The sequence below is a fragment of the Mangifera indica genome, chromosome 3 (genome assembly GCF_011075055.1).
Source record: "Mangifera indica cultivar Alphonso chromosome 3, CATAS_Mindica_2.1, whole genome shotgun sequence".
NCBI classification, from domain to species: Eukaryota; Viridiplantae; Streptophyta; class Magnoliopsida; order Sapindales; family Anacardiaceae; genus Mangifera; species Mangifera indica.
In genome coordinates, this window is record NC_058139.1 from 23,038,514 (window position 1) to 23,060,619 (window position 22,106).

Below are 22,106 nucleotides of genomic sequence, written 5' to 3' on the forward strand. Positions count from 1 at the left end.
AAAATTTAAACAACACACCCACTATATGAAGACTAAATTTTGTGTACACGCAGGAGAAACAAAAATAATAATAATAATAATTAAAAAAAAAAGACAAAAAAATCACAACATCACATATCAAAACAAGGAATATTATGCAATACATTACATCCAAGAAAGCATCTTGCGCAACATATTTAAATTATCAGCTGTTTTCGGTAAACAGAGCACAAAAAATACAGCAAAAGTTTCATTAGCTTTAGCCATAGTGTGGCAGCTTGGAACACGGGCCTCTGCGACAAAATCATCACAATGAGTTCATACGTTGTATCGACTTTTCACTGATCTTTCCCTTCTAGAATCATCCTGCAATAAAACACAACAAGAGATTGAAGAGTTTAGCATTGACAGAGAAAAAGGGGAAAAAAAAAAAAAAAAAAGATATTATGCAGAAATTTACATGGAAGCTGTAAGTGATCCTATCAGTGACATCGATGATCTCCTTCCACTTCTTTCCAATGCCCATCTACACAAGGTTCACAATAACACCAATTAAGAAAAGCCATTAACATTTGCATTCATGCATGAAATAGGAAACAACAAAAGACATGTACAAAGAACATTAAAGACATAGGTGACCTTGTTCATGCAAGCCTATTCCTTTGCAAGGAAAATATTCTTAATATATAAAAGTAAATCAACATAAAAGTGCCATCCAAACTAAGAAGTCATATATGTGAAACGGTAACTTTTTATAAATGCAGTGAAACCAACAAACTTTTCAATAAAATGGTCTAGCCTGCAAAACTGTCAAAAGAATTATAGTCTAGAGATGATCTCCACAAAAATGACCAAGATTGCAATAAAAATGTCACATTAAATTAATTCTAATGAAAGATCACAACAAATAAAAAAAGGTGTAGACAATAAATACAGGAAAGAAACAAGATAAAAGAAGGTTTTACCAAACAAGTCAAACAGAAGTAAACGTTACCCCATTATGTGATCACTAGAAATTAAACAAACACATCAATTGTGAAACTATATACTCGCAGCCTCTTATAAAACATGACTTTTGCTTCTGAGAAATACTCTGCCAAGAAGTGACCCTTCCTCTTGACAGCAGAGTACTAATAACCTTATTGCTTGAATTAGATAGAAGGGCTACCTAACTCATCAATATATTAATAAGGACAGAAAATATATATATTAATGTTTCCATCAAAGTCTTAAAAGAATCTCCAATCAAGTCAAAACAGTTAATGTCCTAGTAAAGAGAAATTTTAGACATGGTAAAAAATAATTAATTTTTTAAGTTGTGAAGAGAGTATAATATTAGGTTAATTTCCATCATAAAAAAAATACTTTCTGGTTAAATTAGATAAGAGTACAAAAAACCATATTACTTGAATCAGAATCTTGATAAAAGTTTCAAACAGAAAGTAAATAACAGGATTAGTAGCCAAGAAAACAAAATTCATTAACAGGATTAAATCAGCCAAGTAAAAGCAACACCAATAATTAAATATGTAAACATCCTAAGAACATTACCTGGGCAGCCTCATTTGCAGCCGTCTTGGTCCACAATGCAAGTTTGTCCTGCCTCTGGTGGCGTACACTTGCAACAACACCACAAATCTCATCTGCCTCATCAAATTGCTCTCCAATCAAAGCCATCATCTGCACAAAAGAAAACCAATTGAATTGATAACCTTAAAGCCACAATGAAAAGACCAACCCCAACAATTTGAATCAATCTCTACAAAATCGAAAATTGCCAGGCAGTTGAGAAACTTACAGTTTCCAGCCACATATTATCAAGGTTAGCCTTTCTGTTGCTGGTGACAGACCACTTTCCTCCGTTAGCACACTCGGGATCTTCCCATTTCGGTTCAATTCCAGCTTTGAACAAATGGAAATCAGCATTAATAGGCAATCTGCTGGGCTTGAATATCTGATCGTACAAACTGAAAAACAAAAGCGAAAAAGGAAACTTCTCAAGACAAAATAAATTTAAAAAAAAAAGTAAAAGTAAAAGCTCAAGATACAACAAACAAGGAAAGCAAATTGATTTAAAACAAAAAAAAAAATGCAAAATATTATTGAATAAGCTGAATGATACAAAATCCAAAACGATTATTAATATGTCAAAATCCTTGACATCAAATCAATTACAAAATCACAAAACTTGAACAAATCAAACAAAACCCATCTCATTAATTAAGCTAACGTGCATGAAGAGTGTGAGGGAGAGAAACGTTAGGGTTTGTACCACCAGAATTCTTCGACGGTGTCGAAAGTGTAAACCTTGCGAAGCGAGGTGCCCCAGGCGGCGCCTTGTTTGGGCTTGGATTGGTTGTCGAACCAAAACGTCCATTTTCTTTCTAATTTGTGCGGCTGATTGTCAGTCCCCGCCGCCGCTGTCGCAGTCGCCGCCTCACTTGTGGCCATTTTTCTTGCCTTTCTTCAGATTAACCACCAATGGCAATCAATATCATGAGCGATAATGTTCGGTCTTTACTTGGTTCCAATAAGGAGCCCTTTTGATGGGCTTCTCTTGTTAAAAGGCCAGTAAGCAGCGACTCAGGATTGTGATAATCAAAGGCCAAGGACTATTCCCACCCAAGCTATACTGCATTCACAGGTTTCCTCCTTTTAATTTCGATAATCTTAAATACCTGTTAATGAGTAGTTAAAATTAATGGAACTTTAACCCCTTAAAATTTTATCTCTTTTTACTCTCTGACGTCATCTTGGACTCCATTGCCGGTAGTCTCTTTCTCCCAAAACATCCTCTCTCTCCAGTGGTCTCTTTCCTCCCATTTGGACATCTGATCAATGTCAGAGGAGTAGTAGAAAACGAAGAACTTCGTTAGAAAATATGAAGTTTTTCGTCCTCCCAAACAGAGACAAAGTTGTCGTCTTCCTAGAAGAAGACCTCTGGAAAGATGATTGTCTTCCCAAACTAAAATGACAACTTTGTCTTCATCTTCCACCGCTCATCCGACATCGATCGAACGTCCAAATAGGAGGAGAAAGACCGTTGAAGGGAGATGATGTTTCGGGAGGGAGAGACCACTAACAATGGAGTTGAATATGACACTGGAGATTTCAAAACGAAATCTTAGGGTGAAACTGTCATTTTTTAAAACTTAGGCTAGAGAAAAATTTTAGTTTTTAAAGTTCAGGGGAACAACAAGAGATTATATTTTAGTTTATTTTTAATATTATAGAGAAAATGATAATTTCACCCTTACTACCGTTAATTTTAACTGTTCATAGATAAGTATTTGGGATTATCAAAGTTAAAGGGGGAAAACTTGAGAATACAGCATACCTTGGGTGGGAAATAGTCCTTTGGCCATAATCAAATTGTGTATTGTATTTTGGGTATATCAAAAATTTATTTTTTTATATTATTTATGGTATAATATAATTTTTTAAAATAAAATAATAAAAACTTTTAAAAATTAAATTAAAGATTTGTTATATTTTTTATTTTGTTTCCTACTTTAATTTAATATCACTAAACCATAAATAAAAAAAATAAAATTATCTTATCAAATTATTATTAGTTTAATAAAAAAATATAAATTAAAAATTATAATTAAATTTTATTATGTAAAATAAATATAAATACATAATACTTAATTACAATAAAAAAATCACTCTTATTTTACAAAAGAAAATATATTCGATTGGATATCCTAGTTTTAAGTTACATCCAATTAGGTTGGTTCGGACTTATACGCTAGCTTAACTTGGTTTGATTTAATTCGAATTTGTTTAATTCAAATTAGAATAAACAAATTCCATTTATTTTTGGAACCAAACTAAATGAAGCTTGGGGGTGTTTGGTTTAGTTTGACTTAAGTTTGACTCGAATTGAATATTTTATCTATTATTGAGTAAAATAATATCGTTTTGTTAATGAATTATATACTTAAATCATGAATTCAAATCATTAATTCGAATAATAAATTCAAACTAAATTAAGTCACAAATTTGAACCATCGATTTAAATCGAATCGAATCAAATCATGTAATATCTGAGCTAAACTCAAGTCAAAGGATGTTTAAGCTGGGTTCAATTTGTATCCATCCCTAATTGTATGCCCAGTTTAGTTTAAAATAATATATCAATCTATATTGTTAATTTTACTGACAGATATCGTATTATATAATACGTGTATTATATTATATCAATTTTTGATACATCTTAAAATATATATCGTATTGTATAATACTTATACTCATACTCTTATTAACTTTATATTCAATATGAGTTTATTCAAATTTGAATTGATTTAAACTCAGTTAATTTTATAGTATAAATTAATCTTTTTTTTTTTTTAACTAAAAACTTTTATTTGAAATAAATTACCCTTTTTCCGTATCCAATTAATAGTTACTTTTATATCTAATCGGGGCTTGAACTTCACACTAAACTTAAAAAAAAAAAAAAATTGGAATTTATAAATACTGTACACTAAATGAATTAAAAATTTAATCTTAATGGGTAGATAATGAGTTTGGATATTATGCCCCTTAAGTACCAAAATCATTTTTATTTGTAAGGGTAATTCTGTCTTTGACATATTATTTTATGTAAAATTAACGAATTAATATTATCTTATTTTCTTTGCTTTCTTGATTTCTTCAGCAAGCTTCTTAATCTGAAAATCAATAATCTGTCCTACTAAGAATCTGATCTGACTGTCAAGATTTCGTATCTCTCTCTATTTTATGTATCTTCTCATTTCGCAAAAATCAAATGGCATCATTGGCAACCAATTTTACCGCCTTTTCTCTTCCTGTTCCCAGCTGGCCTTCGCCTTCTCCTTTGTTAATCTTTTCTTGATCTCAAAAACCCTTCTCTTTTTTAATCTAAACTTTGGTATTTCTCCGACCAAAGACATAGAATCTTGATTTTTATTTCCTAATTATCTCCCTCCCCATTGGCTCCTCTAGCGAGTTATTCTTTTTCTTGACATTGTCACCCCGCTCGCCTTTCAAATTCTCTTTCTTTATGCAGTCGGCTTCGGTTTTTCCATTTCTGGGTACTCATTATTATCATTGTTATGTGAAACTTGCGACGCTTTTATCCTTAACGAGGCTTATGCTTCTCATTTTGTGGGAATTTCGTTTCTTGTGGAGTATTCTGTGGTTGGAAAAAGAATTGTAGCCCCCCTTGGTGGGGAGGCTTGTAATTTGTTAGGCGAATTGACTCTTATTTGCGCTTCTGCTTGTTTGGTTTTGTCTATTAGGCCAACTGCATTTTTTGCCGAGTATTTATTGTCTTGTGGGTTGATTTTTAAAAGAACTTGGTTGTTACAATCTGGGTTCTCTTTGTACACAGTTACATTACTGCTAAAAATCTAGATTAATTAGGAAATCTTCATTTTTATTTCTTAATTATCTCCCTCCCCATTGCCTCCCTTAGCAAGTTATTCTTTTTCTTGACATTCTCAGGCTGCCGCGCTTTCAAATTCTCTTTTTTTATGCAAATCAGCTTCACTTTTTCCTCCTCTGAGTACTCATTATTATCACTGTCTTTCGTGAAACTTGCGATGCTTTTATCGTTAACTCGAGTTATTCTTTTCTTTTTTGTGGGAATTTCTTTTCTTGTGGAATATTCTGTGGTTGGGAAAGGGATTGTAGCTCCCCTTGGTGGGGAGGCTTATAATTTGTTAGGCCAATTGACTCTTATTTGTGCTGCTGCTTGTTTGGTTTTGTTTATGAGGCCAACTGCATTCTTTGCCGAGTATTTCTTGTCTTGTGGGTTGATTTTTTAAGGCACTTGGTTGTTACAAACTGAATTCTCTTTGTACACAGATACATTTGCTTTCAAAGGTTGTCGAAAGATTTCTCTATCTACTGCTAAAGATTTTATTGATATTCAGGAGGATGGTTTTAGGGGAGGCAATGATTAATCTGTTGTTTGTTGCGCATGCAATTATGGTGTTTATTGGAAGCATTGGGTTGTTCGGATTGTTGTCAAGTCATAAGAATTTGAGGCATGCAGAGGCAAGTGGCCCATGGCTAGCGCAGCTTGAATCCGATAGCTCTTTGATGCTTCCTGTTCCTGAATTTGAGCTGGAATGAGGTATATGTTATGTTTCTTTTTTCCTTCTCACATTTGTTTGTACAAAGAGTTCACTCAATGTTCGTTAATTATTTTGTTCTATCTTTACCTGTCTGAGTTTGTTTATTTTTGTAGATAGTAAGCATTTACCATTGTTTGATGATTAGAGTTGATAATGCTTAAGATTACTTGTTATGTTACTGATTTTTTGAACTAACTGAGTTGCTCTCATACAATGTATATTTTTATTTTTTTATTATTTTTTGAGGGATGTTATGATTTTAGAAATCTTATAAAAAGTTAAGTGTGAGATATGCTGCATGCTGATGTTGGCAATAAACATCCCAGCTTTTTGCTTGAATTAATGCTTTGAGTACAATCATGGTGAAAGATTTTCTTTTAAGAGTTCGTGTGTGTGCCTGTAATTGATTTACCTTTGTGAAACAGCCAAGGCGAGGATGGCCATATCTCCCCAAGGCTTTGTTGTTCTTCCTAGTTTACATTGTTATCATATCCGAAACCACACCTTTTTTGTTTAACTTTAACTGTTTGGTTTAACCTATCGCTACCAGGTCAAACATCAAGGAATTATAATTAGGGAACAGAAAACAAGGAGCTTTAAAGGCTCAAATGACTGCAATCTTTAGATACTATCGCTATTAAAAAAGTGTCACTGAGAACACACTTGATTGACTCTAGAAACTTAGTAAATTTTGATATAACAACAGCACTTCTTTGGTGCAAAACCAGCATTCTCTGTGACATCCTTATTCCTTGAGCTTTGATGGCAACATTGCAGTGGTCAGTAGCTTCTGAGTCATTTGACGCTGTTAATGTGATTAATATTCTGGTGCAATATAATTGCGATACCAGTTGTTTGTAACTCACGATTGCATTTTCTCATTTGATGCCAATTCATAGGTATATAGTCTTAGTAGACAATTATTCTATTGATGAATTATCTTTCTTGCACGAGGTTGTTGTCTATCAGAAAAGGCAGATGTCTCTCTTGAAGTTTGATTGTAAGTGGTGTGGCGATTCGGAAGCAGGACAATCAGATTAGAAACTGAAGGTATTTTTGAGGAGGTTATGCCCCTCTAATTCCCAAGACTGCTGGTGGCTGCAAATGATTCCAGTACTCTATGCATAAGTAGCTACTGAAAATTTTCCAATTTTCTTTTCTTTTCAACTGTGTTCTAAGATGCAAAGTAAGGGAAGGCATTCAGTTCATGGATTTGGAGAAATCTACTGGCGGTGGATTAGTTCCCTGGTATGCTCTCCAGAAATTTAGCACTATTTGATTATGCACTTCTGGATTTAATTTTATGAAGTTCAGATCATGTTGAAGTGTGTATGAGTTATCACACTAGAAATTAGAACCATTAATTCCCTTGCCCCATATTTTAGTGCAGAAACAGATGTTAAAATGCTAAGTAATGAGACATATCAAATTGTCAATTATTCCATTCATATTTAAATATGATGGACCTGATGTCTCTTTGGGTGTTGTGTGGTGGCTGCCGCAATTCACCAGATTTCATGAAGGTCTGCATTGCATATAATATTTGGAGAGAAAATATTGTTAAATGTGAACTCATCAAGTACGCTGTTCTCACTTCTTTTAAATTTATAGCTATTTCTTTAAATTTAAATTCTTTGATGTAATTTTTTTATTTATTATTCTATGGTATCATCATACTGGTGACCAATAGTCATAAAACTCGTTCTTTAATATATCACATTCTACATAGCATGGATGTTATGTTTATATGAAAAGTAAGATTTCTAATTTTATTTTTATATGCCTAACTGGATAGTTTGTGATAAACTAAGAATTTCTGTTTTATGGTTTGAAGAACTTACAGTGACACATTTTGGAATTGATGATGAATTAATCAAGCACACTGATACTTTTTTGTTACAGTCAAAGAAGTACAAGGAGTTGATAAATGGCACACATTGCAGTGTTCTAATTGTAAAACAAACATGCTTCTGGGTAAATATAGAGAATACATTATTCCAGTTTGGCATATCCCATTGAAGGGGTATTTGGGAATGCCAACCATCGTTTACGAAAACATCTAAATCCATGGATTTTTATTCGGAGACGGATTCTCATGATCTTCCTTGTAAATTCACTGCATCTGTGCTTGAGGCTTTTAGATTTTGGAAATCTGATCAATTTTCTCACATACCTAAATCTTTTATTCACTGGAACAAGCACACAGATGCACAAAGTCAGTTGTAACCAAAATCTAAAGCAAACAATGCAGTGTTTGCTCTACCAAATGCCTGTTGCACATCTGCTCATGAGAATAAGAAGGTGGCAAATCACATCTTTCAAGATGTTATTTTTATATGTTTCATTTAATGCGTAGTATTTTTAGATGGCATGGTATGATTGATGCATTACATATGCTCACTTCACATGTTTGTGTCATCAACATCCGAAGCCCCAGCCTTTGGCTTTCATTCAGACAAACTAGAGAAGCTGATATATGGATCTCAATGAGGTCAAAGGGGCCATTGGGCCCTCCTGAAGCAATTCTTTTTGCCAAATATGTGATTTTAGTGATAATAATAATATGGTTCCACTGAAGTTTGATTTAGTCCATTTCAAATTCCATGACAAAATTATCTGTTAAATAGAAAAATTGAAAACCTGAGGTTAGGACGTAGTAAAATCTGTTGAATGAACATGTTGATACTTGAAAGTCATAATTTATTTGTCTTTTATATTCTTAGATGTTCCATGTGAATTATTCAATCTGGAAGCAGATAGCAGAACAAAAAGCATAATCTTTCTATATTCAACTAATGTTTGCATGTTTGTATATTACTCCTTGTTTTCTATATGCTTTGGGTAATCTTCATGAGTATATTTATTATTTACATATGGTTTATGGAATTATTTTAGCCCATTCTCATTATGCCCTAGTTCTGTGACTGTTAGTCTGGAAGTGTACCTTGAACCTTTCCTGTATGCTCTTCTTCTGATAAGTTTGCCTTCTGCAGAATCTGCAAATTGAATAATGGAAATTAGTATTTTAATGTTGTTAAAGTCTTGCTGCGACCTTTAGGCCTGTGATTGGTTTCCTTTGTGTTATCTTGTTTCTGCAGGTTTTTAGTAGGTTTACTTCCAAACAACCTTTAATTATGAAAGCAAACAAAAAGACAACTATGGTTTTAATTTTTAAAAGATAACTGCTTGTATATAGTAGACCTTGATGCTGCTTTAATTTTTAAGGATTAGTTAGGTACCTCAACCAAACTTTCCAAACGCTTTCTCATCCTTCTTTGTATGAATCCTTTGGTGCACTATATGGACATTTTTGTTAGTTGAAATTGTAAGAAGACCATTGCTTAAATTCAAAAGAAATTGAGGAAATTTTCCAGGTAAAGAAAGGGAAAAATACGAGAATTATTACCTTTACATGGTATTTCACATAAGCATTGAAGTTAAGTAGGCTCCAGACTGTCTTGTCTAATCTTTTACCTTCAATGTGACGTGGAAAAATATCTGTAAATATATCAGACCAATGTCAGTGAGCTTAACATTTATTTGGTATTGGATAATCCAACCCAGAATACCAAATGGAAATAGGAAAAAAATTACTCTTGCTATTATTTTCTCTTTCTTGCTGAAGTATTGTTATCATTTTAGAAAGACTACTATATTAACTAGAGAGTTCTTTTAATAAAAATGATTCAAGGGGACTTTTTAAAGGTGTTTAAGCCGAAAGATATATGTTGACTGTTTTTGTTTATGTGGTTGAAGTGTTGATTAATTGCTACGTTTTTGTGTACTTTCCATGTCAGATGATGTTGATACAGTCTATACTCTGTTGCTGCTGTGCACAATGTTTCATATGTTGAAAGAAAAGATTATACCAAAAGTGACAAAGCCTCCATTCGTACTCAAATCTTCGATAGGTTCCCCTCTCAGTTCTGGTGGAGGAATTGGTGACCAGCAGCAGGAAGGTGCTTTAGCCCATTTCTCCGAGCTACCCATATCCATAAGTTCCTGCACATGGTAATTAAGCCTTTCCAAGGAACAGAAAAAGCTTTTAATTTCAGTGTTGAAGCTCTATTAGTGCAAACCTGAAAGAATGCTGTAGCAATAACCACTTCTGAATGTTCTTTGAAACGAATTGGAAATACTGCCGTGATTTTTTGTGGCTGCCAAATTCATAAAGTGCTCTTCTGTTTAGAGAATCCAGAATTCATGGGTGTGTGTGGGGGAGTGTGCATGCATGATTTCTTATATCAGGATCTGCCATGATAAGATTGAAAGTTTTATTTATTTGGATAAAACTTTGAATTGGATGGATCTGTGGGTTTAGCTAGTTTATAGAAAATTAAATAAAGTGGAATTTCAAACATTTGAAATGATTTGAAATGGGAGGAAACATGAAATCTTTTTTAATGTTGGCTGCATGATATTGCAGAGTTTATAGTTGGAAATTACTTCCACAATCAATTTTATTTTGGATTTACTATATAACTTCTTTTATGAGTTTGTGAAAACAAATTGCAGTTTGTGGTATGATTATTTTCAATAATGGTTTACTTGAATCTATATCTGTGGTGCTCATGCATATGCATGCTTGATAATGTCAAATTTTTTTACGGGTAATTTAAGGAGACTCATGGTTTCCATTGAACTTCTATCTTCACTAAAATTTATGATAATTAGTTGAATTCATGGGGCTTACCTTTTTTATGACATAGAAAGGTTCTCTGGGGTGATACATGAGTTTGATCGGTTGGTACATTCCCTGGGATGCAGCTCCAGAGTTGACATTCCACAACATTTCTTTCAGCTGAGAGCTTAATATTGTTGCTTGAATAGTGGAAATATCTGTTATTACCTTCACCGAATCTGGAACATGAACAAATGCATCAATTTGATTATAAATATAAGTTTTGGAATTTCATTGATCTATGTGGGCGTTATATTAAGTATTGTCATTCAATTTTTCATTCATCCTCAATAAGAATTTAGTTATAGTTATTTTGGTTAATTATATGCTTCAAAAATTTATGATAGCACAATGCACATTTTGATACAAAATTTATTTTGTATAAAATGCTAAGTTCATTTTTGCTTCATATTCTGTGCTATATCTATTTGTATATATTTTTTCCCATTTTTCTCTTGTATCAAATCTGATGATTTGTTGTTATTGTCTCACTACAAAATCAAAGCGTTTTCTTAGATTCTAGACTTAGTAGTCATTATTGTAAGAACACATGGCACTACAATAAGTCAGTATGAAGCACCAGCTAATTAAATAGCAGTCGAGAGCTAGTGTAAAGATTACCAGACCTTTACCACATGGAATCTTAGAAAAGTTGAGTCTTAGAGTAAGCTGGTAGCCCTCTTTTGCTGGTTCAATGATCTCCACAGCATGAGGAGAAATTCTTTTCACCATCTCCAATGTGTTATGTGACACCGAAGACTGTTGAGACAGAAATGGGGTTGATATTGACAAGTAGGCATGTTGTGGATCTGACACCGAAGACTGTTAAACATTATGTGACAGTCAGGTAAGTAATCCTCTTATCCTTAGTTTGAATCTCTATATATTTTCCAGGTGACTTGTCTACTATCAAGTTCCATGTTTACCCCTATAACCGCCCTCTACTGCTGTGAAAGTTTGAAATGTAAACAGATCTGAATAGTTTTAGAAGGCCTTACTAATGATATTATATTTGTACTGGTTTCTTGATACCTTTCAAGAATCAATCCAACTAATCTGCTTGTTCTTAGTTTTAGAAACCATGTTGTTCATGCTTTCTGTAAATTATTTCAGACCATGTATGATGAACTAATTGCTTGATGAATCTTTTAACTAAGGCATTATTTGCCTCGTGAAAATGAGGTAGAAAAATGTAAATGCATTTTATAGATGATTTGATTATGATATTTGAAATTCAAACTTCATCAACATTGTAGAAAGTTTACCTGAATGTGGTATTCTACAGACCCAAATTCATGCAAGTGATGATCAATCTCTATGGGTTTTTCAGCACTGTCATAAAAGGAATAAATACAGAATAAGTTTGTGTTAAACATTATTATAACATTTTACCTTCTTAGCTGGTATAAATACACTCTTATCAGCATAGTTTAAACTTCAACCAAAGTCACTCATCATTCAACAAGTCAGATTTGGAGTATACAGTTATTCTGCATTTGATTACACTATTAGGTTTTCATGCATTCACCATGCGACAGAAATGATTTCATCCTCTTTCTTTCTTTCCCCTAAAACTTCCGACTTTAAATCCTACTGTCCTCCCCAACTTAAATCACAGCAGGATTTGAAACCAACAAAGATCTTAGCAACTGAACTAGTGGGTACTTTCTGTACTTTTTCTCTTCCTATGATGTGCTGATTTTTTAGTTGAAAATTAAATTGTGCACTACTAGGGGTGGATTCAATTTGATTCAAGCTGAGTCAAGTTTAGGGCCAATTTCAACTTGAACTAATTCGAGTTGGTGTACAATATCATTAGAAAGTTTTCAATTGATTGAACAATATTGTTGGTGGGATGAACAATGTCAAGATGAGATAAAAATGCAATTGAGTAAACAAACAAGCCAATCTTAAACTGAATTTTTGAGTTAAATTTTTAGTTTGAAATGATTTGTTTGGGTCAAATTGTAGATTCAATCTAAATCAGTTCAAATTAGATCTATCCCTATGTAGTATCTTTTTATCTAGAACATTTTAATATGTTGTTTATATCTTTGTTTTCTATTTGGGGGGACTCACGGTTGGTTGCTTTAAAATTTGGATTGGTGTTATTACCAAGTATGATAAGAATACTATTAACTTTGTCTCCCATTTACAAAACTGTTGCAAGCCATATCATTTCTACAGCTCCATTTGGTTCTTCCTTACATTTTCCTTTCCTACTGAATCTTCTTAAGGTCTATCTATCTTTGACCATTTTCTGAGGCAGCATGACAGATCACAGGAAATATTTGCATGTTGTGCTTCATATATATGTGCATTCAACCTATGAGAAACATAGAGAGCACTTGCTAAATTGAAAGAGCTTACCAATATAATCGGAGCAGGATCTTCTTGAGAGATGGAGAAGCCCTTTGAAAGCAAGCCATTCTGCAAAGTGAGTAATGCAGTGAAATTGAGTTTGAAGTTATAAGTAAAATGTGAGTGCAAAGTTTGTTGCATTGCAATCATGTCTATTTGTGTAGGTAGCTTGTCCCTTTGCTTGGAAGCAAGCACTAACCCATCTCCATTTTGTTCTTGCTCACCTTTCATTTGTTTGTAAGTTACATCAATTCATTGTTTATGGGTAAAGTAATATTACATATATTAATGGATGTACAGTGAGAAGTATTAACAAATAATGTATCATTATATGATTAGATAATTAGATAATTTAATTGTTTATTTATATATAATTCAAAATTATTTAATTATATAATAATATATTATTATTATTATTATTATTTTTATTATCTATTTGAATAGTTAAATAAGCGAAGATACCAACATATCCATACAAATTTATTACTTCACATCTCAAAATCAATTCTTTTGATGGAATTTCATTTCGGAAGTATGAGTTTTGTATTAATCTTATTATTAGTCATTTAATTGGATTGATTTAAGAGTTAGACTAAACAAATAATGTAGAATTGTCTTTCAATCATTAAGCCAAATTAACCTAATTTTCATGTTGTCATGGTATGATATGATGTTGATGTCATGTCATTTAAATCTTTTAAAAATATTTTTGGGTAAGTTTTTTTTTAAATTTTAATTATTTATATCCACGTGTTAGCCGTTTAACCAGCTATCTTCAGCAGCACTAAGCAAATAAAATTTTAATCTTACATTAAATAATAATAATTAAGGCCAAAAGACTTCTTCCCACCCAAGGTTTGTTACAAACTCAAATTGGTACCTGTTAAATATTGAAAATTCAAACTCTTATATATAAATTGTTAAAATTAATCAAATCAGTTAATTTTAAAAATAAAATCATCATTTAACAAGTATTATATTAAAAATAATAAAATATTATCTAATTTTTTCTTTAATTTATAAAACTAATAATTTTCTTTAAAAATAAATTTTAAAATTTTACATTTGCCTCTTTGATTTCTTTCTTTTCTTCTCTTTTTTGTAGTGTCATCCTTAGTTAGCTTCCTCTTTTGAGGCTTGCTCCAACATGATTCATTCAAATTTAGAATTGACTAAGACGAATCTTATTTTCTTCAATTCCACCGGACAAAAGGACAAGATAAATACCTTTGTCCATATGAAAGCGTATATTACAAATGCCCAAAATGTGTCTTTATCGTCCCTTCGTGTTGGAGACGAGATTCATCCAATTAATTCCAAAACGCATTTTGTTGCTTGCTTTGTCCCTTCGTCTAATTGAATCACTTGAGGTAGTGCTAGAGAGAAAGACATTGTTGGGAGGGAGAGAGAGGCTAGAGAAGCCGATTGTTTGTCAAAAAATTGAAACTTTAGGAAGAGAAATATAATTTTTAAAGTTTGATTTTGAAAAAAAAATTATTAGTTTTTAAAACTAAAAAATGAGTAAATAAAATTTTATTATTTTTAATATAATATTAATTAAATGATGAATTTATTTTTAAAATTAATTGATTTTGTCAATTAACAACTCACAGGTGGCAGTTTGAGTTTTGAATTCTAAACGTGTATCAATTTAAATTTGCAACAAACGTTGGGGGAGCTGGATAAGTCTTTTTGCCAATAATTAAGAAGAATACCAAGTTTGACTTTGTTCCTAATTTTATTATTTGTCATTATTTGTACAATAACCCGATCAAAAGAATCCCATTGCCATTAGGAACACCAAAGTCCTGTCATATCTTCCCTGGAAATTGACATCTCATCATCCGATAATACACCGTAGCCCTAATCATACACTATAGCAATCAAAATTCACCACGTCAACACCCCGGCTATTTTAACGATATTAACGACCGTACACTGACTGCCTCCAGTAACAACCAACGGATCATCTTTCACACAAAATCACAGCCGTTGATAACAACCAACTAACGACTGTTTTGATATGTGTGTACACACACGTATATATATATATATATATATATATATATATATATATATATATCCACCTCCTTTAATCGTCATTCATCAAGACTAGACACAACCCTTCGTTGATAGCCACTAATTCTTCTTCCTATTGAACCCTCAAATCTTGCTTCTTTTTTTTTTTTAATTTTTAAACTATTTTTTAGGGCATTTTTGAGTTGGTTTTTAAAATATCTATATATTTTTTCCTTCTGATATTTTGAAAAATTTTCTTTCGTTTCCTGTGAATGATTTTTGGTTAAAGTAATTGTTAATTATTTATGTGACTTTCAATGTTAGGGGTTCGTTTTATTTTTAAGAATTTTTTTTCCTCTTTGATGGTTGAGTTGTTTTTTTTTTTTTTTAAACTTGATCGTGTCAACACGGAGCGTTGACTTTTTTCTGGAATGGTATATTTCCGCTTTACAGCTGAATTTAATTCATAATCTCGAATTCAGGAACTGGGGTTTGTGAATTCTTTATTATCTGTCATCTGGGGAAATTGGGTTTTCTGAAAAATCAATATCGTTCTTGTGTTTTTAGTCTGTTAATGATTTCTGAATGTGTTTTCTTTGAAACTGAACGATAGATTTTGGCCTTATGTACTGAGGGTTGCTATAAAAATTCAAAATTTAGGGGTAGGATTTGTGAGCTCATGGGTTGTAGGTGACCCGGTAAATGGAATTTCTGTGTAATCCCTGTATTTGTTACAGATAATTAACCACTAAATCCGTCGATTGATTGAGAGATTGAGTTTCTGAGTCTTTTGTTTGATAAAGCGTGTGTGATTGTCTATGGAGACGGTACTTGTTGATGTCAAGGATGTTAATGGGTGCAAAAAAATGCCTATAGATATGCTAGACTCCGAAAAGTTTGAGAATCATAGTGATGATGGAGAGGGGAGTGAATCAGATTCTTTGTTGCCTCCCAGGAGAGATGGCATGTCAAGGAAATGTGAAAAAACACGACGGAAAGTGCAGTGGAATGATAGGAAGGGGAATAAGCTTGTGGAGGTATTAGAATTTGAACCAAGGTAATACATATATATTTTATTTGTTATATGTGCATGGTTGTGGTTGAAGTTTCACAAGTTTATTTTTTTATGTCCTTATGCTATTTGGAATGATTTGATTTTGTTCATAATTTTATGTCATGATGTGTTATTTAGCTAACTTATTATGATTATGATTCAAGCTCTCAGCTTAGCTAATTAACTATGTCTCTTTGAGGATGCATTTGGTTGTATGCCTCCAAAATGAGAGAAGTGTTGCACAAATTATTAAAGAAATGGTCAAAACTAGTGTGAAGAATGAGATTTTGTACCAGGATTGAGTTTGAGATGAAAGCACGGTAAGTCCTTGGGTGGGTCATGTATTTGATATCTGCACTTTATCATGGCTGATTTGTAATTGCTGTAATGGTTGTGAGGAACTGCTCACTTGTTTTAATCTATGAAATTCTCAGTGGTTGCTTAATAGATAATAGGTAACATAGGAATTGTTTCATGTGAGTTGAGAGCTGGCCTTCTACTATTTGAACTACAAGGTATTCTTACTTTCTGGTATTTCAATTAATGGAATTACAATACCAGTGTCTGGAAAGAAGTAAGGAATCTAGACCACACTGATTGAGCTTGAACTTCTTATCTTACATTTTATATCACAGTCAGTGCATTTAAATATCTGGATTAGAAGCTTATTGATCTCACTGCATATATTGATTTGTGATGGTTAGTGGCCCCAGAAGAAGCCTAGGGAAAAAAGACACCCCAGAAGGAAAACTAAAGTGCCTAGAATCTCCAGTTACAGTTAACATCTTGTAATCTTGTGAAGTCTGATTATGTGAAAGTCTTGGGAGAAAGGCTTTTAGTCATTCATTAACTTGATAAATGATGAAGAAAGATGTTTAAACGTTTGATGTTTAAACCTTCTGTCAATGTTCATGCAGTTCTAACTTAGATGTTACATTACAGTTATTGTTTACTTTGATCCAAGGATTACCTAATCATTGTAGTTTGATCTATTAAGCATAGACTGCTTTCATGACTTGGGATACAGGGTAATATTTATTTATCATGAGGGTACATTGTTTTAATGTCTTGATAAAGGCTGCCCAGTGGTTTTTTAATTTTGTATTATACCTTGGTTGAAGAAATAAATCTTCATTTCAATAAATCTACATTAAAATAATAAGGTGTTTAAAATTGCCTTTGTTAACTGTAGTAAGTCAAAATTATTTACCCAGAACATGATGAATTTAAATAAATAAATTATGGCTTATGTTTTTTGTCAAAGAGTGAAGGTTTGGCTCATCAGATACAGTGGTCAAACTACTAAAATTTAAAAAACTTATTATAGTATACTAAATTTATCAAATGGATGCATTTTTCTTATGGGTTAATCTTATTTGCCGTCCTATCTTTTCATTTTCAAGTCTATATGGGTTACATAGCCCCAATTTGCATGGCTCTCATAATATTAGTGATATGAGTAACTGTAAACTATCATGATAGTCCATATATCTAAATTTGTGTAGTACACTTGAATATGCTATAACTCGTAGGACTCTTTTTGTGGCCTGGTTATGATAATATGTTTGATCTTTTAGGTTCTGCCTGCTGTTTTTCTTGGGTCCTTCTCTTTGTATTTTATATATATGCTAGCTTTTACTGATGGCAATAACCTGTCAGTCTTAAGGTCATATTCCTTTATTGTTGACCATTGTTCAAAGTTCTGGTTTCCCTTTGACTTCCTGGGATAGATGAAGTTTTGTGTGTGTCTGTATTCAAGGAAGCGGTGATACACTATCTAAAAACCTATTAAATTACTTTATTAAGTTGTTTGTGAACACTGTAAATATTATTATCATATTTTCACTTGACAAGTTATGATTATGTGTCAAGGACCTTCTGGAATGTTAACTGGCAAAAATTCTTTTCTTCAACACAGCCTTAATTGTTTGTCTAGAATTAGCAAAATTTTCAAATCTTCAACATTTTTACCTTTTTAAGACATAATTTGAAGTGTTCCTTAATTTTTTCCTTTTATAACTGCCCAAATGAGAAACGGATTCATCATTGATGAGAATAATCTTGATTATAGGAAAGATGTAATTGGGCTTCACTAATTTTTTGTCTATTTTTCACGGTTTATTTTTCACCAGCCATTTCCCTGTGTTTGCCTGCAGTGAAGCAAGTGACTCTGAAGATGAGGATTCAGATTCTTGTATCTGTAACATAATGTAGATACCATTTAGTGAACTAAATTCCATGATTGATAGATGAATTAATGAGGTTTTTCTCTGCAAAACCTGATTTTGATGCAAATTGGCCTTTTCCTACACTACTTGTCATGAGGATGGACCAATGGTCTGGAAGACAAGCAAGTCATTCTCTGATTTTCTTGTGTTTATTTACATCTTGGAGTCATTCAAATACCTTAAGCGGGTTTCTGGAACTGTCTCACAAGCAGCTGCAAACTACTTGTATCTCATCTAGGATTGAAGCAGATAATCGTGATATTAGAAAACATGTTTCGATGAAAGGTTATATATGTAGTTTTTATGTTTTTCCACATATATTGATGTGTGTGGATTCAAACACTGAAGAGATATGTTTAGCGTGTAAACAAAGTGGTAAGCTCTTAAATTCTGTTCACTTCCTTTTCCTTATGGCTTTTGTCGCTGTATGATACTCTGACTAGTCTCTGTGAGCCACTTTGAGTTTCTACATACTGAAGGATTTATAGAGAATAAACCTTCCGGACTATGTTATAGCAAATCTGGGAATTCTTCCAATTTGAAATTTCATTATTTTGCTTGGGTTATGCTGAGCCTAAGGATGATATACTCATAGGCCATCGTCAAATTAAGGTATGGAAATTTACTTTACTTGAATGATTTTTTGGTCTAAACTTTGTTTATACATATATTAATGATATCACAGTCATGGTTGTCTGAGAATCAGACAGCTGTTGGAAATTCAAGTAGTGTGCATATGATGAATTGATTTGGTGGTGCGTTGTCTCCATTATATACCCTATTATTGAAGCATATTTTTTTCCATATTCTTCATGATTTGTCACAAGGAATATGAGGTGACACATACCCCTGATCTTATGCATCACTAGGAAGACTCTGTTAATTGGAAGTAGCACATCTAGAAAATTTCACATTCAGCTTCTGTTTCTTCTGTCATTTATTAATCCATGTTACTACAGTGGAGAAGCAGATATTAGTTGTAATAAATCACCTGGAGAAACAGAGGCTTTCAGAAGAAATTTAATGACTGCAAAATATTAAGTAATCTTTGTGCAATAGTAAGGCATACAACAAACAATCAAAGCCACTTCATCAGCACTCAGCAGCACAAAATTATCCAGAATCATTATGGTTATGAACAGTCAGAATACAATAAAAGAATCAGAAACATAAACCCAAACAACAAAATCCCATATTGTATCACACTTGAATAGACTAGGAAGATTAATAGGAGCAACTTCAGCTGCACTTCTATTCTCAGAATTTCCAGTGTTCACTTCTTGGTTTTGACAACGTGTTCAGTATGCTTGTGCTTGAATCCATAAGCTTTGTTCCTATATTTCCACCAACAATTAGCCCTTAAAGTCGGTGATTTCTAAACTTGGAGTATCTTCTCTGCCTTCCTGTAAACATGACTTATCAGATATGCTACTCTTTGGTGGAACATTCTCGACAGAAATGCTGCTAGCCTTGGATTCCTTAGGGTTTAGCGAGGCCAACCAGTTTGAAAGGCTCGCATTAACAGCAACCTCTTGCAGTAAAGGCTCCAATTGACTGTGATTTTGTCCTAAACTGGAAGGATACAGATTGGAACCTGTCTCCAAATCAAAGGGTGTTTGTGGTTCTTGTTGTAATGCATTATTCTCCTTTCTGAGGGGCTTAGGTGGGGCTGCTCTTGCTTTGACTGCTTTCCATTGAGTGAGATTCTCTACTGGATTCAATACAGAATTCACAAACTGGCTCCTGTCCCGACCATTTCTTTTCGATTCAATTGATCTGAGTTTGCCATCTATTAGACCAGGTAGTTGAATATGGTTGTTGCTTTTGTCCTCAGCTGAATGAATCCAAGAGATTTGTTGAGGTTGTGAACTTAATTGCTTCAAGAACTCACTTTTAGTTACTCTTTGATCATCAATGTCAATCGCAATCCCACCAACATCTTCATTTTCATATTCATCACACTCATCTTCATTCTCATCCTCATCCTCCTCCTCCTCATCACCATTGATATCCAAATCACTTTCGCTGTATTCAAAATCATCTTCATCTTCACCTTCATAGCTGTCTGTCAAATTCTGGTATCTATAATTAGGAGGAAATGAACCCGTTTTCAACGTAGTTGAATTCCCTTCAGAGACAGTAAAGAAGTCCACTTTTTCTGTTTCTGCACCATTTTTCTCTTTTTCTTCCTCTCCATCGCTGTCAGATAAATGGTATCTCGTTTCATCTTTTGAAAGAGGCTCATAAGTCTGAATGTTCAGATTAAAGCTTACTTTCTTCCCAATTTTTATCCTATTGCTGCAATCAAATCAACTTTCAAACGAATGAAAGATCATAACAGACTATAAAATTAAAAAATGAGCCCAGGATTGACAACTGACACAGACCTGAGCTGATGACAATCTGAGCTTGCGGGGTTCTCTGTAATGTCAAAACGGGTAGAAACTGATGAATCCAGAGGCTCATAACTGCCATGTTTCTGCAACAAAAACAGTAACGTTCAACGAGACTAAAAAAAAAAAAAAAAAAGAAAGCATCAAACTTTCGAATTAAAACAAATCAAGAGCTTGAAAATATGCATACAGGGTCTCCAGGTAAGACTTTATTGGCCGGTTTTCGACGTTTTCTCTTGGAAGAAAACCCAAAACAGCCCAGAAAGCACCCCATGAAAAGGGTTTGTTAATGGCGAAACTGGAAGATCTGAGAGTGTTTTAAAATCGATTTGGGCTCCAACGGTTTTTGAAAAAAAGGAACGTTGGAGTCTTGATGATAATGGAAGTGGTGGGAGCAGGAGTTCATTGAAAGAGAAAGAGACAACAGCTTTCAACTTTGTCTCCTGGATCTTATTTTCGCTCTAGCTTTTACCCCCCTCAACTTTTATTAAATTATTTTTATCCTGGACAATCTAAAATAACAATATTCACTTCTATTCCACTAAAATTTCTCTGTATTTGATAAATTTTTATTTTGGAAAGGGAAATAATTTTCTAATTTAATGAAACTTTATGTAGATATTTTGAAGTTATTACATATATCTCCGATAAATTGATCAAGCATTGTCATGAAGTTTGTTAAGGACTGAAAAGTTTTGTGATTGTTCTGAGACTATTTGGTGCAGTATATGAATACTGTATCATCAACAAAACACATTTCTGTTTAATTGAATATTATTATAATATTTATTTATTTCTGTCACCAATTCAATTAATCAAATAAAATTAGATTTGATCTGAGTTAGTTTAATTTTAACTCAGTGAGTTTATTTGAGTCGAGACAATTTGATTTCAACAAATGGTTTAAAATTCACTAATAAATTCATTATCTTTGATAATTTGTATTTTTTTTAGTGATTCTCCATCTTTTTTATCTTTGATAATTCTTCTTCTTTTTTTTGACAATTTCTCTGAAAATCTCAATACTAATTTTAGCGAATTAAAAGTTCAAACTAAATTTTTTGGATTCAAATTAAACCCAAATCAATTTTTATTAAAATTCCATTTGATTTGAAGTTATCTCTACAATTAATTAAATACTAAACCGACCCTTTAACCAAATCAAATGCCTTGATCCAGTCTAAAAACATTATTGAAAGAATTAGCCTGGGTGGGTCAATTTTCAAATTCAGTGCTTAAATTTTAAAATTATTGATTTTACGTTTACCCTATAATCATATCAAA

The 22,106-nt window shown here is 32.7% G+C and overlaps 4 protein-coding genes and 1 long non-coding RNA gene across 11 annotated transcripts; 2 read left to right on the forward strand and 3 right to left on the reverse strand.

Annotated features, from left to right (window-relative positions):
- Positions 1–92: 92 nt before the first annotated feature.
- Positions 93–2,581, reverse strand: LOC123210148 (eukaryotic translation initiation factor-like). Its single transcript, XM_044628373.1, has 5 exons — positions 2,252–2,581; positions 1,778–1,946; positions 1,531–1,659; positions 440–505; positions 93–345 (listed from the first exon to the last, which is right to left on the reverse strand). Exons 1-5 carry the CDS (start codon positions 2,428–2,430, stop codon positions 298–300), a joined length of 591 nt encoding a protein of 196 aa, XP_044484308.1. The 5' UTR covers positions 2,431–2,581; the 3' UTR covers positions 93–297.
- A 2,061-nt stretch (positions 2,582–4,642) lies between these two features.
- LOC123210150 lies at positions 4,643–10,279 on the forward strand. Of its 6 annotated transcripts, none has more exons than XR_006501218.1 (4): positions 4,643–7,136; positions 7,266–7,334; positions 7,599–7,665; positions 9,884–10,279. It is a non-coding gene; the product is annotated as an uncharacterized LOC123210150 (long non-coding RNA). The 6 variants fall into 6 exon arrangements; XR_006501215.1 differs by lacking the exon at positions 7,599–7,665 and having other exon boundaries at positions 4,643–6,085; positions 7,041–7,136; XR_006501214.1 differs by lacking the exon at positions 7,599–7,665 and having other exon boundaries at positions 4,643–5,039; positions 5,815–7,136.
- Positions 7,882–13,241, reverse strand: LOC123210147 (actin-related protein 2/3 complex subunit 2B). 2 transcript variants are annotated; one of them, XM_044628372.1, is made up of 10 exons: positions 13,138–13,241; positions 12,033–12,099; positions 11,400–11,589; positions 10,780–10,946; positions 10,166–10,243; positions 9,956–10,088; positions 9,493–9,584; positions 9,326–9,382; positions 9,031–9,082; positions 7,882–8,275 (listed from the first exon to the last, which is right to left on the reverse strand). In XM_044628372.1, the coding sequence occupies exons 1-10, from the start codon at positions 13,194–13,196 to the stop codon at positions 8,079–8,081; spliced, it is 1,092 nt and encodes a 363-aa protein (XP_044484307.1). In that variant the 5' UTR covers positions 13,197–13,241; the 3' UTR covers positions 7,882–8,078. The 2 variants fall into 2 exon arrangements, with proteins under 2 accessions (XP_044484307.1, XP_044484305.1); XM_044628370.1 differs by having other exon boundaries at positions 11,394–11,589; positions 13,138–13,238.
- Positions 13,242–15,220: 1,979 nt separating this feature from the next.
- Positions 15,221–18,840, forward strand: LOC123211283. Its single transcript, XM_044629907.1, has 2 exons — positions 15,221–16,204; positions 18,358–18,840. Exons 1-2 carry the CDS (start codon positions 15,966–15,968, stop codon positions 18,413–18,415), a joined length of 297 nt encoding a protein of 98 aa, XP_044485842.1. The 5' UTR covers positions 15,221–15,965; the 3' UTR covers positions 18,416–18,840.
- Positions 18,841–19,436: 596 nt separating this feature from the next.
- Positions 19,437–21,220, reverse strand: LOC123211280. Its single transcript, XM_044629902.1, has 3 exons — positions 21,013–21,220; positions 20,817–20,908; positions 19,437–20,727 (listed from the first exon to the last, which is right to left on the reverse strand). The coding sequence occupies exons 1-3, from the start codon at positions 21,094–21,096 to the stop codon at positions 19,782–19,784; spliced, it is 1,122 nt and encodes a 373-aa protein (XP_044485837.1). The 5' UTR covers positions 21,097–21,220; the 3' UTR covers positions 19,437–19,781.
- Positions 21,221–22,106: the final 886 nt, after the last annotated feature.